The sequence below is a fragment of the Mesocricetus auratus genome, unplaced genomic scaffold (genome assembly GCF_017639785.1).
Source record: "Mesocricetus auratus isolate SY011 unplaced genomic scaffold, BCM_Maur_2.0 Super-Scaffold_100011, whole genome shotgun sequence".
Classification (NCBI taxonomy): Eukaryota; Metazoa; Chordata; class Mammalia; order Rodentia; family Cricetidae; genus Mesocricetus; species Mesocricetus auratus.
Genome location: NW_024429195.1, coordinates 7,261,387 through 7,276,549, shown reverse-complemented (window position 1 = coordinate 7,276,549; position 15,163 = coordinate 7,261,387). Strand labels below are relative to the sequence as shown.

General features: G+C 43.0%; 2 protein-coding genes across 5 annotated transcripts in view; one reads left to right on the top strand and one right to left on the bottom strand.

Moving 5' to 3' along the window:
• Nucleotides 1-994: 994 nt before the first annotated feature.
• On the bottom strand, nucleotides 995-4,893 carry Serp1 (stress associated endoplasmic reticulum protein 1). Its single transcript, XM_005077905.4, has 3 exons — nucleotides 4,416-4,893; nucleotides 4,165-4,240; nucleotides 995-2,872 (listed from the first exon to the last, which is right to left on the bottom strand). Exons 1-3 carry the CDS (start codon nucleotides 4,497-4,499, stop codon nucleotides 2,832-2,834), a joined length of 201 nt encoding a protein of 66 aa, XP_005077962.1. The 5' UTR covers nucleotides 4,500-4,893; the 3' UTR covers nucleotides 995-2,831.
• Nucleotides 4,894-4,992: 99 nt separating this feature from the next.
• The window catches only part of Eif2a (eukaryotic translation initiation factor 2A), a 31,107-nt gene continuing 20,936 nt past the window's right edge, over nucleotides 4,993-15,163 (top strand). Inside the window, exons 1-3 of one of the 4 annotated variants that reach the window (XM_021231709.2) lie at nucleotides 4,993-5,206; nucleotides 6,438-6,526; nucleotides 13,616-13,685. In XM_021231709.2, coding sequence (XP_021087368.1) covers nucleotides 13,639-13,685 — 47 coding nt within the window. In that variant the 5' untranslated portion in view covers nucleotides 4,993-5,206; nucleotides 6,438-6,526; nucleotides 13,616-13,638. Of the gene's footprint in view, nucleotides 5,207-5,816; nucleotides 5,822-6,437; nucleotides 6,527-13,615; nucleotides 13,686-15,163 lie in introns of those variants that run through there. The other 3 variants (XM_005077906.4, XM_040754397.1, XM_021231710.2) reach the window with 3 other exon arrangements.

Genomic DNA, 15,163 nt, shown 5'->3' with positions numbered 1-15,163 from the left:
CTCAGTACTATTTCTTTTGATTTAATGTGCTGACTAGTCTGCCAGCTTGACACACATACTAGTTATCTAAAAGGAGAGAACCTCAATTGAGAAAATGCCTGCATAAGATCCAGCTGAAAGACATTTTCTTAACGGGGAAGGGCCCAGACCATGGTGGGTGGTGCCATCGCTGGCCTGCCGGGCCTGGGTTCTAAGAAACTGAGCAAGCCATGGGGATCAAGTCAGTAAGCGGCCCCTCCATGGCCTCTGCATCAGCTCCTGCCTCCAGGTTCCAGTCCTGCTCCAGTTCCTGTCCTGACTTAACTTTGATGAACAGCAATATGGAACTGTAAGCCAAATAAACCCTTTCCTCCCCAGCTTGCGTTTTGGTCATGGTGTTTCATCACAACAGTAGTAACCCTAAGACTTAATTGGTACATTCTCTTTCTTTCTTCTTACATTTTTTGAGTCAAGTTTCTGTGTAGCCCTGGCTATCCTAAAACTCACTCTGTAGACCAGGCTTGCCTAGATCTCAGAGAACTGTCTGTCCCTGCCACCTGAGTGCTGGAACTGAAGGAATGAGCCACCACCACCTGGCTAAATACAGGCACTTGTTAAAAATAACAAATGGCCTGGAGAGGTGGCTCAGAAGTTAAGAGCACTAACTGCTCTTCCAGAGGTCCTGAGTTCAGTTTTCAGCAATCACATGGTGGCTCACAACCATCTATAATGAGACCTAGTGCCCTCTTGTGACATGTAGGCAGAACAGTATACACATAATAAATATGGGCAGTGGTGGTGCCTTTAATCCCAGCACTCGGGAGGCAGAGGCAGGCAGGTCTCTGTGAGTTCGAGACCAGCCTCTGGTCTACAAGAGCTAGTTCCAGGACAGTCTCCAAAATAATACAGAAAAACCAAAAACAAAAAATAAATATTTAAAAAATTTTTTCTATGAACCATGAGAAGTACTCAAATAAGTACACTGCAAAATCATTTTCTTTTTACAACAAAAGCATCAAATATCCAGGAACTTTATTTTTAAACCATAAATCAAACAGACACAGCTTTCATTAACCCAAACATGCATAATCCAATGTGAATATAAAATGCACTCAGTAGGTAAATTACATGATACAAAGGGAATGTAATTTTACAGATGTGAAATGATTGTTATAGCAATTTAACAAATTAATTAAAATGTATGCTTAAAAACAAAAATATCTTAAAGCCAATTATCTATAGTAAACTGAGGGAAATTCTGGTATGGAATGATTTGATTCAAAGGAAATAAGGCACCTGCTGTAAATTTAGAGGCTATCTTTCACTTTTAAAGTCATAATAAAATACTCAGTTAGCCAAGACTTGCTTCAGAGGGATCAAGCGCAGGGTTCTTAGGAGGGGAGGTAAGGTCAGCGACGCCCTGCAGACCCACAGCCGGCTCGTTCCTGTTTTACACACTGATCTAGTGCATCCCGACTACCCCTCCCTCCACTCTCCACATCTGAGGGAAGCAAGGTTCCTGTGAGGGTCACACTGCTCACAGAACAGGTAGCAACTTCTCCTTCCGTTCCTTTGAAAACAGCTTATCTTAAGAAATTGCCTGAGGAGTGGGGCAATTAGCAAAGCGAACATAAGCAGGCTTCTTCCACGTCATAAACACAGAAATTGCTCGGCTTCTGCATCAAGTTCTGGCTAAAAATATAAATAGTCAGGACTTGCAGTTCTGGACAGTACCAAAAACCCCAAACCCGCCTCATCACTCCTCACCCTTATAACAGTAAGAAGAAAATTTCATCAATCACAACCTGCAGAGTCATACAAGGGAAGACTAGACTGATCTTATCAGTAAATTCATTTAATTCCAAAAACTACTTCAGATTGACAGACCTAGTACCCTAAGGGCATCTCAATTGTAACTTTTTAGCTGATGTGCCTTTTTGGTATTAAAAGTGCAAATAACATGCTAAGATATCTTATGGCACACTGGACTCAATGTGTTGCGATGAGGCATTTATTTCTTATAGTCTTTCCCCCTTAAGTTTTGTCTAGCACAGAAAACCCCTTGATTAAGTTAATTCTGGTGAAATCAGTATGACATAAGCAAACCTTCCCTAATTCATTCTGCTATGACAGCTTTTAGTGAAACCTCAATCACTGATTAAGTTACAAAATGCTCAACAGAGCTTCAAATGGGATCTTAGGTGACTATACTCACTCATGCAAAATTCAAGGCTGTGTAACAGAAACATTATAGTTAAAACAGATGCAGTTGTTAGCATCTCTACTTATATTATGCCCTTGAAGCTTTTACAAAAAATTTATGTGACAATGATTGTGGTAAAACTAGGCTGTATAGTTGTCCACTTATAAGCACCTTATTATAGGATAGTTACATGACCCTATAACGGAGTGTGCTTTCAATTCAAGATAGTAATAAAATGCCTAGCTATATAAAACCTTAAGATTCCAAATTTAAATTAAGCTAATTGCATTTACACATTAGGGTTAACAAAATCTATACCCTGTCTACACAGATTTAATCTAATTAGCCATAAATTTTAATAACCACATAAAACTCATTCTGTACTGAATAAGTACAGTCTACTACTGGAACTTAATAATCAAATTTTATTGCTTTAGTCACGTGGTGCTTTTGCAAGGCACTGTGGTATGGACTAGAAAACCTGGAATGACTCTTGAAGAAACCTTGGAATGCCACATGAAGGATGATATGAAAACGTCATTCTGACGCAGGATGATTTACTGAATTGTTTTTAACCAGGGCATCGAGCATCAGGAATGAGTTCAAGCTAAATTCACAGGAGAATGGAAACAGCATAAGGTCGGTCACTTCACATGCCCATCCTGATACTTTGAATAATCTGGAAAATTGCTGTAAAGAGAAAGAGACAATATTAAAATAAGCTGACTAAAACAGGCCTGTCAACTGAAAAGTAATTATTACTGTAGCTGCAGAATCCAGAAAAAACATTATAAATGCTAATCTGACTCTGGTATAATAGGAAGCGAAGGCGGGTTTGTCATCATCGAATAATTAACGCCTTTATGTTATTATCTTGTGGTGCTCGGGATGGTTCCCAGGCCTCATGCATGCTAGGGAAGGGCTGCAACTGAGCTGCATCTCCAACTCAAATTACTTCTTCAACCGAAGGGCCTTGAATTTTACCTGTAAGGTGTCCAAGAAAGCTCCCAGACAAGAAATTATTCTAGAAGTTAAAAAAGCACCACAACAAACAAGGTTTTCTACCAAATACTTTCATTCCTGTCTATTTCTCACGCAGCTAACATATGCACCTTTCTGCAGTCTCACAAAGCTGAAATCCGATAATCTTTGGGTTATATAAACTGGTAGGCTCTTGGCCATATACCAAGAAAAGCTTCCAGTTGTTAAGTTTAGGAAAAAGACAAAGTGAAATGTGAAATGGAAACCTCAGTAACTGTTGAACGTAGAAAACAAAAGCATCTGTCTCAATATTAACAGCTTGCATATTAGCACGGGGCAGGAAGGCATTCTGTAACACATCTGCAGAGGCAAGGTCTACCACCCTAAAGGCAGGCTGCCTCAGGAACTAAGATTTCTCTGCGTACGCTGTATTAACCTGAAAACATCTGCCTCACACATTAAATGGCCAAAAAAGTTACGTTTGCTTCACAGACAGTCACTTCTCTGGACCAGCTCACTTTATAAACAGTTTCTGACATAGAGACCTTAGCTGCTGGCACAGTTCACGCTAGTTTCCATATGCTCGAGATGTTCTTCAGATTTCTGCAACACCACTGATAACGGGGTTGCAAATCATCCTTCTTCCAACAATTGTTGGGCCTAGTAATCTCTTCCAGCTGATCACTAGGAAGATCTGATCTCCTTTCTTAAGTGTTTTTGATCTTTTATGTGCACAAATCCAGGTGGGAAAAAAAAACTTTTTTTTTGATCATTTATGTGCACAAAAATCCAGGTAGGATAAATGTCCGTGGCACCACCCTCTTGCGGTGTATGGAGAACTGGGTTCGCGAGAAACCAGAGTCTTGAGAAACTCTCAGCAGGTGGGTTGAGCACCAGGCGCGCGCGGGGCTCGCCACTGAAAGCTCACCACGTCATTCCAAACCGAGAGCAGCGCCCCCGCCCCGCCCGCCCCCCACGGTCCCCACGAACGCTCTTCTTACCAGAGCCGCAAACGACAAAAATGAAGAGGGCCAACAACCAGGGTCCGACCGACGCCTTCTCCTCGGGGGCGTTTCTCTGCCGAAAGGAGGAAAAAAAAAAAGAAACAAACCCAGAAACTCAGTTTCGGACGCGAAGCCACCTCTGGGTTCCCCGATCCCCGGGCCTGCGGGCGTCCCCTCCCGCCCGGGGCTTGCACCGCAGCTGGGGGTCTGGGGAGAAGCGGCCGCGGGGCCCAGGGACGGGCGCTCACCGAGGTCTTGGCGACGTTGCCGCGCTGGGTGATGTTCTTGCTGTGCTTCTCGTTGGCCATGCGGATCCTCTGCTTGGCGACCATCTTCGCCGCGCCAGCCGCCCCGGGGGCCCCTCGGACGCGCTCGTTCGCCGCTCCCGGGCCGCCGGAGGGGAGGGGGAGGGGAAGGGAGCGGAGGCTCGCGGTGCCTGCGCCGCCACCGACGGCCGCCGGGCCTGGGCTGCCGAGCGAGCGAGCGTGGGTCGGAGCCCCGGTGGGAGCGCCTGCAGCCGCCGCGGTCCGAGCAGCCGAGGCCGGGGGGCGGGCGTCGGGCGCCGGCGGGGACAGAGAGCCGGTCGCGGGGCCGAGCGAGCGAGCGGGCGGGCGGGGGAGCGAGCGGAGGGAGCCCAAGCGAGCGGACGGCGCGGCCGGCAGCCTCCAACTCCTCCGGGTCCGGCTGCCAACGTCAGCAGCGGCCGGGCCCCGCCCCGCGGAAGTGCGAGCCCCGCCCCGCCGCCGCGGGCAGGGAGGGCGGCCGGGAGGGCGGGGCCTCGGCCCGTCCGCGCGCCGGGGAAAGCGAGCCGGGGTTGAGGCCGCAGCTGCGCGTGCGCGCCCGCGCGCCGGAAGCGGCTCGGCCCCGACGCCGGCGGCGCCGGAAGCCCCCGCGGGCGGTCTCCGGAGCTTGGGGAGACGTGGAGACGCCGGGTTCGGCCTCCAGCCGTGACCTCTCACCCTCCCCTCCCGCCCCCGCCCGGCGCCTGCGCGTTTCCCTTTCCGGGGCAAGATGGCGCCGTCCACGCCGCTGTTGACAGGTGAGTTCCCGGGGAACGAGCCGCGCGCGCTCTCCCGAGGGGGCTCCTGGCCCGCGCCTTCGCTCCGCAGAGCGGCCCGGGCGGCCGTGGAGTCCCGCTGGCCCGCTCTCGTGGCTGGCGGGAGGGCCAGGCTGCCTTGGTGGGAGTCTTTGCGATGGCAGCGTGGCCGTGGGGAAGAAGGGGCGCCTCCGCCTCGCAGCGCCCGGTCCGTCACTCTTCATCGTCCGCGGGCGCACGCACGGACGGACGGACGGATGGACGGACAGGACGGCACTAAGCGCTGTGCTCGCCCGGCTTGCGCCTCCCCTGAGCCACCGGCCTCTGTGTCCGGGGGAAACGCGACCCCGCACGTTAGCTTCGCCCGCACCGAGCGGAACGAACGCGGCGGCCTCCGCGTTTGCGTGCGGACAGCAGGACCCGCCGGGGAGCGAGGAAGCGCAGGGACCGGTTAGCGCGCACGGCCGGGAGGAGGCTCGGGGTGGCGGGGTAGATGACCGCCTGACGTCGTCCATCCGAGCCGCCGGCAGCGTTTTCGAAGTCGGACGTTAGGGGAGACTCTGGGGGGAGCCTGAAGCCGACGCAGTTTGTAGGGGCTTAAAAAAAAACGTGAGCTCTGTGACAGCGTCTGGGAAGGACGAGATCATGAGGGAAACAAATTCTTATTACGATTTAAGACCCGTGCTTACTCCTGTTCATTTAGACTACTGTAATTTATCCACCAGGTATTTGGAAAACGGTAGTTGTGGTCTGCTAAACACAGCCGGACTGAGGTTATTTTGTTTTGTTTAGATTTCCTGTTGAATTTCCTGTGTGAGTGTGTGTGTGTGCGCGCGCGCGCGCGCGCATGTCCACAGGAGAGCAGGGTTTCAGAGGCTCACAAGAGCGTATGGGATTCCCAAGTTAAACTGAGCCCCACCCGAAGTGAGTACTCAGAACTCAACTGGGGTTTTCTGGAAGAGCAGCAAAAGTATTCTTAATGTTAAGCCATCTCTCCAGCCCCCTGACACTGTTTCGATGGAATAATTGTGTAATTTAAATAAATAGTTTCTCTAGCTTCATAAAGATGAGTTTGTTACTTAGAGCCTTTGACACTAAATGAGTATTCCAATTCTGTTAAAAATTTGAGGCAGCGTAAAGTCGGTCCTGTTTAGCCCGTCATAGGGATCGCTTGTAATATCGCACTAACTCTTGACATTGCTTTCCCGTCCCATCTTATTTTGTATTCCCTCAGTACTGACTTGTTTGATTGGGACTGTCCTAGTCTTCCTGTTGATTTGACAAGCTTCTTCCAAGCTATTTCCCACATTTCCTGGACTCTTGGTGAGCTATTTTTATGTCTTCTATATACTAGGAGGTTTTTTTTTAAACACTTCACAAAGGAAATTCTCTGTTGAGATACTTTGTTTCCCTTCTAGACTGTAAAACTTCTTGGTGTTAGGGGTAGAGTCTTATTCATTCACACTTTTTCCAGTACCTACCAATCCAGAACCCAGTAAATCATAGACACTAAACAAAGGAAAATAAATCAGTGAACAGATTATTTGTGTGTAATCAAATTAACAAAGAACGACAATTTTTCTTACAGTACTCACAGTTAAAGTCGTTGTTCTGACACTTCCTCACAGTCTCATAATTCTTAGAAGCCCAAAGATTTACGATACAAATTTGCAGGGTCAGGATAATACTTAGATATTTTCACTGTGTCTTGTACCAGTAAAGCACACTGCTTAGTCTCTTAAACATTCTTAATTTTTAGTAAGTATCTAAAAATACTTACAGATTTTTAGATCTGTGAATAATTTGGAACTTATCAGTGAATTTTATTGTTCTTAATATAAGTCAAAAATAAGAACCAAAATATGTGAAAAGTGAGTTTTTTAACACTTTTTTTGTGCCAGTGGATTCAAGTATTCATATGACTTCTAAAATCTGTTCTCTTTATTCCCTGGTTCTGCCTTTCTTTCATTAAAGGAGACAGTTCATCCTCAGGCAGATGCTGAACCAGCGTAATAACTCTAAGAGAGGTCTTTCCATTGTTGGGCCAGCACTCCCAACAGGAATCTCAACGCTGGCTGCCTCTGCCTTGGCTTCACTCTGCATCAGCCAACGATTAATCAGGAGATCAGGACCAAGTTATATTTTCATCTTTGAATATTCCTAGAAGAAATTAGTGTTTCCTAAAAGTTAGTGGCTTGATACATATCCATTGTACTAACTTTCTAGTCATCAAAAGTGGATTCACAACTGGGTGTGAATACACTGTTAGCAAACATTTTTGTAATGATTTATTTATCCTGCATACAGTGCTCTGTCTGCATGTGTCCCTGCAGGCCAGAAGAGGGCACCAGATCTCATAACAGATGGTTGTGAGCCACCATGTGGTTGCTGGGAATTGAACTCACAACATCTGGAAGAGCAGTCAGAGTTCTTAACCTCTGAGCCATCTCTCCAGCCCCGTCTTAGCAAATTTTACATTCTATTTACTTTGTCACATTCAAACACTTGTAGTTATTCTGAATTCCTTATCAGAAAGATGTATATAGAGAAAATGTGTTGCATTTATTTAAAAGTGTTGAGGCCTTAGATTTTTGTCCGCTGTTCTAAAAACATTTTTGGTTAGTGTTGAAGTCCTAAAGTTTCCATTTACTTTCTGCTATCCTGTCATCAAAGTATTAATAAAAATAATTACAAAAAATCTTTTTATTTGGATGCCATTTAAGACTCATTGAAATTGCAGAACAGAAAAATAAAGGTACTGCGCCTTCCTCAATGATAGCATAAACATTGAATATTATCAAAGCCAGGAAGTTGACACTGGCACAGTAGTATTCACCAAGCTGCACCCTTACCTGGGTTCTTTTGGTTTATTTGGGGTGTGTGTGTGTGTGTGTGTGCGCGTGCGTGCGTGCGTGCGTGTGTGTGTGTGTCTGTCTGTCTGTCTGTCTGTGTGTATTACTAAGAGATTTTATTATATGTATGTCAGGTCCCAAAGAAACTCAGGACAGATGACTACAGCACTTTGTAGCCTCTGGGGTCTCTCAGCCTTGTAAGTCCCTGTGGTAGAGTCTTGTCCCCCTGCAGCTCTCCTCACGTACCCCTTACCACAAACCTGTCTGTCCCTCCCCGTGTCACAGCTCCTGAGTCCTGTAAAAGTGTACCGTTTTGGCCGTGCTCTCTCTTGGCTATCCTTTTCTCTTGGTCCCCTCTCTCTTCCCTTCCTCTCTCTTTGCTCCTCACTCTCTCCTTTCCTGGCCTGGTTCAGTCTGGACTCTGCAGAGGCCTCTGACTGTTCATACCTACAATAAAATCTCCTCAACCATACCTTGGAGAGCTTGTGTCCTCATTTGCATTCAGTATACACATTCATGAAGCCACTATCAGAATATAGTACAAGAAACTCTTGTATTCCATTTCTCAATAAAAATTTTCATGGTTCCAGTCCTTGACAACTACAGTTTGGTTTGGCATCACAATAAATTTGTCATTTCAAAGTATTGCATGAATGAAATCATCAAAAAGATAACTCTGGGTATTTTGTTTTCAAGGTTTCCTCTTTTTTAGAATGTAAATATGAACGGCTTGATGTGGGGGCTCACACCTATAATCCTAGCATGCAGGAGGCTTGGTCAGAGGATTACTGTGAGTGCCAGGACAGTATGAAGTACAACGTGAGACTATGTCTCAAAAGCAAATAAATTAATAAAATAAAAATCAAATCAAGAGCCGGGCATTGGTGGCGCACGCCTTTAATCTCAGCACTTGGGAGGCAGAGGCAGGTGGATCTCTTGTGAGTTTGAGGCTAGCCTGGTCTACAGAGCGAGTTCCAGGACAGCCTCCAAAACAATACAGAGAAGCCCTGTCTCAAAAAAAAAAAAATGAGTAAGAACATGAGGATATATGTATATGTGTTGAAAAGCAGTTGATTTATTTTGGCCCAAGATACTGCTTGTCCCTAAAAAAGAGGCAGATACCGAGAATAGACCATATGAGACATTGAGTGTTAGTTAAGCCAGAAAAACATGGCAGTTTCCATACTGGTTTTTAAAATGGCACATGTTGTTTTCTAAGACTCCAGTTCTGTATGACAGTATGGTTGACATGGGCTTTGTTTTTCTTCTTGTTGCTGTTTTTTCTTACTGCTACTATTTTGGGATTTACCATCTGTCCTAGTGAAGTATAAGTCTTAAATACAGATTTTAGAAAAGCCATTAGGGTTGTCTGAATATCCAGAGCTCCCATATTGTTGTCAGAAATGAACAACATAGGGGATCAGTGCTACCAATGGGAAGTCACCAGACCTGGGGAAAAGCTTTCCTGGTGGAGAACACGGGGAGCTAAGGCGAGATAAGGAAAAGTTTCCTCTTCTTTCCCATCTGTTTAAGCACACGAGCTTGGGCTAGCAGTGAGACTAACAACACTTTGATCATGTTCACACTTTGTAGTTACATTGCAGCCTTATTAGGACTGTACTGACAGTTTGCCATTCTGAGATCTCCATGTAAATCTGAAAAAGCTTAGTGTATTTGATTCTACTACACCTTAGTGAGTGAGAGTGACCTTACACTGCTTAAATTTCTACATAATATACAACTAAGGTATGGCCTTGATAAATGCCCCATTTGAAATTTGTATTTGTTTTATCCCTATAATTTTTGTTACCATGTGACTTATGCTGGGTGAGGTAGCATATGCCTTTAATCCCAGCACTAGAGGGCAGAGCATTTCTGTGAATTCAAGGCCAGTCTGCTCTACTTAAGAATATTCCAGGCTAGCCAAAGCTACATAGTGAAATACTGACTTTAAAAAGAATTAATTATAGTATTAAGAAAATATAGCCTATTCTAAATCCTAATGTACATTGCAGCAGGTTTGGTGCTGAGAAATGCTGCTGGTGCCGGCCCTGTGTAGTAGCAGAACTTGAATGCTGTAAAGAATAACACTTCAGAGCTATAGAGGTCGCTCAGTCGTAGATACACTTACCTTAATGTATATAAGGTCAATTAACACACACACACACACACACAAAATAATAATAATAGGTTTATAATGTGTTTTCTTTCTCTGGGCATGGTACTTCATTGGAGGCTGATCTATGCGAATCTAGGCCAACTTGGTCTACAGGAAAGATATAGCTAGGTCAGCTGAGTCCTTGTCTCAAAAAAAAAAGTTCACAACCTTCACAGTGTTAAAATCTAGGACATATTATGGCACAGGGCATTTTATAAATTTAATTATAATTTTTTAAAAAAGGGTATCTTCAGCATTTGATTTAAATTATAGCAGTAGATCAAACTGGCCTCAGACTGTGTTCCTGCCTCAGCTACCTGAATATTGGAATGATAGGAGTGCCTCCACACCTAGTTAGAAATTACCCTGAAGACAGTGGTAAAGTCTTTTCATCCCTAACACTTAGCACATAGAGGAGGTATACAGGAGCACATTAAATAGCCTGTCAGTCATTGTGTACAGAGTTTTAGTTTTGAAATGGGCAGGGAAGCTTGATGGGTTCCATTCTGTGGTAGGGTACTGATGGGGGCTGTCTTCCAGCTGTGTGCTTAATGTTGTCTAACAAACTTAGAGTTTTTATGGGTTTACTTGTTTTCTGTTTGCTAAATTGGCAGCGCCATAAAGGTGTACCTATCACTTTATTCATTTATGGTTACCTTATTTTCATTCTAACTAAAAATGGTTTACTGTTCTTTTGGACTGCCTGATACTGAAACTGAGGTAGTTAATTCTTAGTCAGGCTAAGTATTTTTCTAAAGGATTAGAATTGGAGTTAAACCCCACCCCATCTGTTAACTTTCCTAGTAGGTAAGAGAAGGGTGGAAGAGACTAACTAGGAGAAATGGAAATGTATTGAAGCCATGGGCATTAGTTAAATTTTCTTCGCTTGGGTATGTAAAGTGCTGTTGAAGTATCAACCCACCACTAAGTCCTGCTACATTTTCCTGCATGTTAATCCTCATTGCTTGTTAATCCTCATTGCCTGCTTCTCATCCTGCTGCTCCACTCTGAATCAAATGTCCACAGTCTTCTCTGTCCAGTTCATTTTCTACATTGTACCAGACCGATCTTTTAAAAATGCAGATCTGCGTTTAGAAGTCGGAGTCACGATGTAGGACAACAAAGGAGTAAGATGTCCAGATGGACCTTTTCTCTGAAAATGAAAGGCTGTGGATTCCTTCCAGGCTTCTGTGGTTTGATAAAGCAAGACCCCCTGAAGTGGTGTCCCAAGTGATCCAACATAAGACAGCTGAGATGATGCAGCCTTACAGACTACAAAAACAAGGACTTGGCCAAGTTTCTGTGTTTTGTCATGATCCCCATGGTATGGACAGTGCCCCCAACCAACAGGAAGCAGTTTGGAATGAGCAATGCCTAGATTCCCAAATATTTTTATAAATTTTTGTTTTCATTTAAATGGGGTTATAATTGGTTAATGATCACAATGAATCCCTTTTTTTTAAAGGTAAAAGGGAGATTATGGTATAGAAATGAATACATTGTATTGGTATGGATTTTCATTTATTGATACAAATTTAAGGTCAATTTTGTAATATATATGTTTCTCCTCTTTAGGTATTGTGTTTGTATAACTCATTTAAAAATGTATAATGAAATACAGATTATAGTTACCTATAATAGTCAGAACTTATAGCTATGTTAGGTTTTCTAGATATACAGAGATGTATTTGAGATGGATAGATATTCTTCAGACCTTTCAAAGACCTACAGAATATATGGCATTTAAATAGCTTAGGGTTTTTCATGATAGTGCGACACATTATTCCTGGCACACCAATTACATCTGAGAGGAAGATGGGCATCAAAGAAACTAGTTATGGAGTTTGCTTTCAACATGGCAACATTAGCCATTTGGGCAAGAAACTGCTCTTGCCTGGACTGCTTGACTGTTGCTGTATAAACTGGACATTCAGGACCCACAGGAAAGTGACTGCTGAACTCAGTCTTACAGGGTTCCTACTTCATGGAAGAGTCTACCAGACTTTCTGCAGGACACAGAAAAATGACTGATAAACTGCCAATGCAGGCGGACAGTTTAAAATTTCCTGCTTTGCTAAGAAGTCTTCCAGACACACTATGGCCTATGGGCTGAAGATGGATGCCCCAATGTTACAGAGGAACTTTGGGTGACTGTCCAGGTAGCAAGATGTCTCTGTCAGTTCTAGGGTTTATATATTATCCTTCTGTGGTCTTTGATAGAGTTGAAGACAGATAGATATATTATAGTTTTCCTTAGTTATGATGAAAGATAAGCTACATGGGGCTGGAGAGATGGCTCAGAGGTTAAGAGCACTGACTGCTCTTCCAGAAGTCCTGAGTTCAATTCCCAGCAACCACATGGTGGCTCACAGCCATCCGTAATGAGATCTGGTGCCCTCTTCTGGTGTGCAGACATACATGAGGCAAGATGTTGTTGTATTCATAATAAATAAATAAATATTTTAAAAAAAGATAAGCTACATATAAGACTTTAGACTTATACAGATAGGATGGATGATAAAATACTTTCTTTAAATATTACTAAATGTTGATGGACTAAATAGTGTAACTATAGTTCTTATTTGATAATTGTTCTGTTATATATAATTTGACTATGTTAAAGTTAAAACCTTTCTTTTTATTTAGACAGAAAAGAGGAGATGATGGGGGAAGTCCTTTTTTGGATATGTTGTATTATTGGATGATTAAATAAAGCTCTGTTGGCCAATAGGGAATTAAGATAGGTAGAACTAGATGTTGAGGAGGATTCTGGGAAATAGAGACACAGTCAGTCACGATGTAGAACACCAAAGGAGTCAGGGCCCTTTCTCCGTTAAAAGAAGACCACGCGGAAATACTCAGATTAGCAGTTATGGGTTAATAATTAAGATAGAGCTAGCCAATAAGAAACCAAGCAAGTAGCCAACAGCTTCATTAAAAAAAAAAAAAAAAAAAACAGAAGCCTGAACTCTTGAGGTTTTAGTCTTAAGATCATCACGTAACTTCAACATCCATTTTCTTCTGAGTCTGAGACCTGGTTTCCTCTTCCCAGCTTCTTTTTAACTTTCTTTCTGGTTTTTCTCTCTTTCTAATTGCTCCCTCAGATTGTTTGAATTTGTTATTGTTCTCTTTGTTTAACTGTATCCAGCTAAGTCTTGCCCTTTCAAAGGTTACACAGTTGTTTTGTTTTTTTTGAAGTTCTCAAGTTGCATACTTCTATTCACTTACAGGATTTCTATGTGAAAAGGCAAGAAAGTGGACTTGAAATGTTAACATTCTACAGTATAAGGAAATGTTTTACGATTTCACTGTATTTTGAAAATGCTTTGCTTTTCAGTAACATTCCATAATATCGCTGAGTACTTTTTAGAGTAATCAAGTTTCTTTCCATTGTTTCTTTAGTCCGAGGATCAGAAGGACTGTACATGGTGAATGGACCACCACACTTTACAGAAAGCACAGTGCTTCCAAGGTATAGCTTCTGTCAAATGATAAATAAGAAACATATAATGCACTCCAAAGGATTTTTGTTGATATTTCTGAAAATGTTTTAATTTTTGTGTGTGCCTATGCAACACTTGTGTGTGTGTGTGTGTGTGTGTGTGTGTGTGTGTGTGTGTGTGTGTGTGTGGTGTCCATGGAATCAGAGGAGGGTGCTGTGTACTCTGGAACTAGAGCTACAGGTAGTTGTGAGCTGCCAAGTGGATGCTGGAAGTAAAGCTCGCTCCTAATTGTAGAACCATCTCTCAGTCCACTGAACAGAAAGAAAAGCAATAGATAAGCCAGTTTCTTGTGATTTCTTATTTAAAAAGTTTCCATTCTTGTTACTTATTTAGTCAAGAAAAATAATCTTCAGATTTGAAAATCAACAACTTAGGATCTAGAGAGATGTCTCAGTAATTAAGGATACATACTGCTCCTCCAGAGGATCCAAGTTAGGTTCCCAGTACCCACATCATGAGGCTCACATTACCCGTAATTCTAACTCCAGTGGATGAAACACCATCTTCTGACTTGCATGGGTATATGCTGCATGTGCATGCCTTAAAAAAAAAATAGAAAAGAAAGAAGAGGACAAAGAATTAATGGCTTAGCAAGGAAAAGTAGAGTTGTCAGTGTAATTTAGTTTGGAAAAGTTTCATCTTCTAGACTGAGAAAAATTTACAAATATGATAGTTAAGTCACTGTTAGTAATCACTATGCTGCCAGGAGATGAAAATGGCATAAAAAGGAAGAAAGTAAAATATATGTGGATACTATGTATCTGAATAGGTATATTTTTCTTTCAAAGAAACTATGGATGGTTAAAATAAAATTGAGTAAAAATGATAACTTGTAACACATGACAACATAATAGGATTCAGGAGATATCTGTGAATGAACTTTGCTATACATATGGTTTTTACGTTGGTCTATATAAATTTTTAAATAATAAAATTGGATAAGAATAGAGTAGAATAGCAGTATGATCTTATGAAGATCTGCAAAATTATTGAATGCACTCAGCAATGTTATTGTGAGCTAAAAATTGTTGCTACTTGAAGCTATTGAAAGAGTAATTCTGCTACTTTTATGTTGGTATGACCTAATATTTGAGTAAACGAAGGAGTTTGTTTGGGTTCCAGTCAGGCGTTGACTAGTCACTTGCACTTGGGCCGAATATAAACATGGCAGGTTGCAGAGGAGGTTCTTCACATAATGTAGGCCAGGGCACGCTGTAGCCCCCGTGGACATATGCCCTCTAGTCGCCTGTGGGCCAACTAGAGTCTGTCTTCCACAGTTTGACCACCTTCCAATAGTCTGTTCACATTTTGAGTCTCTCAGTAGATCAAGCCATTCATTAGATGATAGTCCTCATGTAGACAGAATTGTCTTTGGGCCGCCAACTCACAAAAAGCAGCATGGAGTCTTATTAATTATGAAAGGTCGGCCTATAGTTTAGGCTTGTCC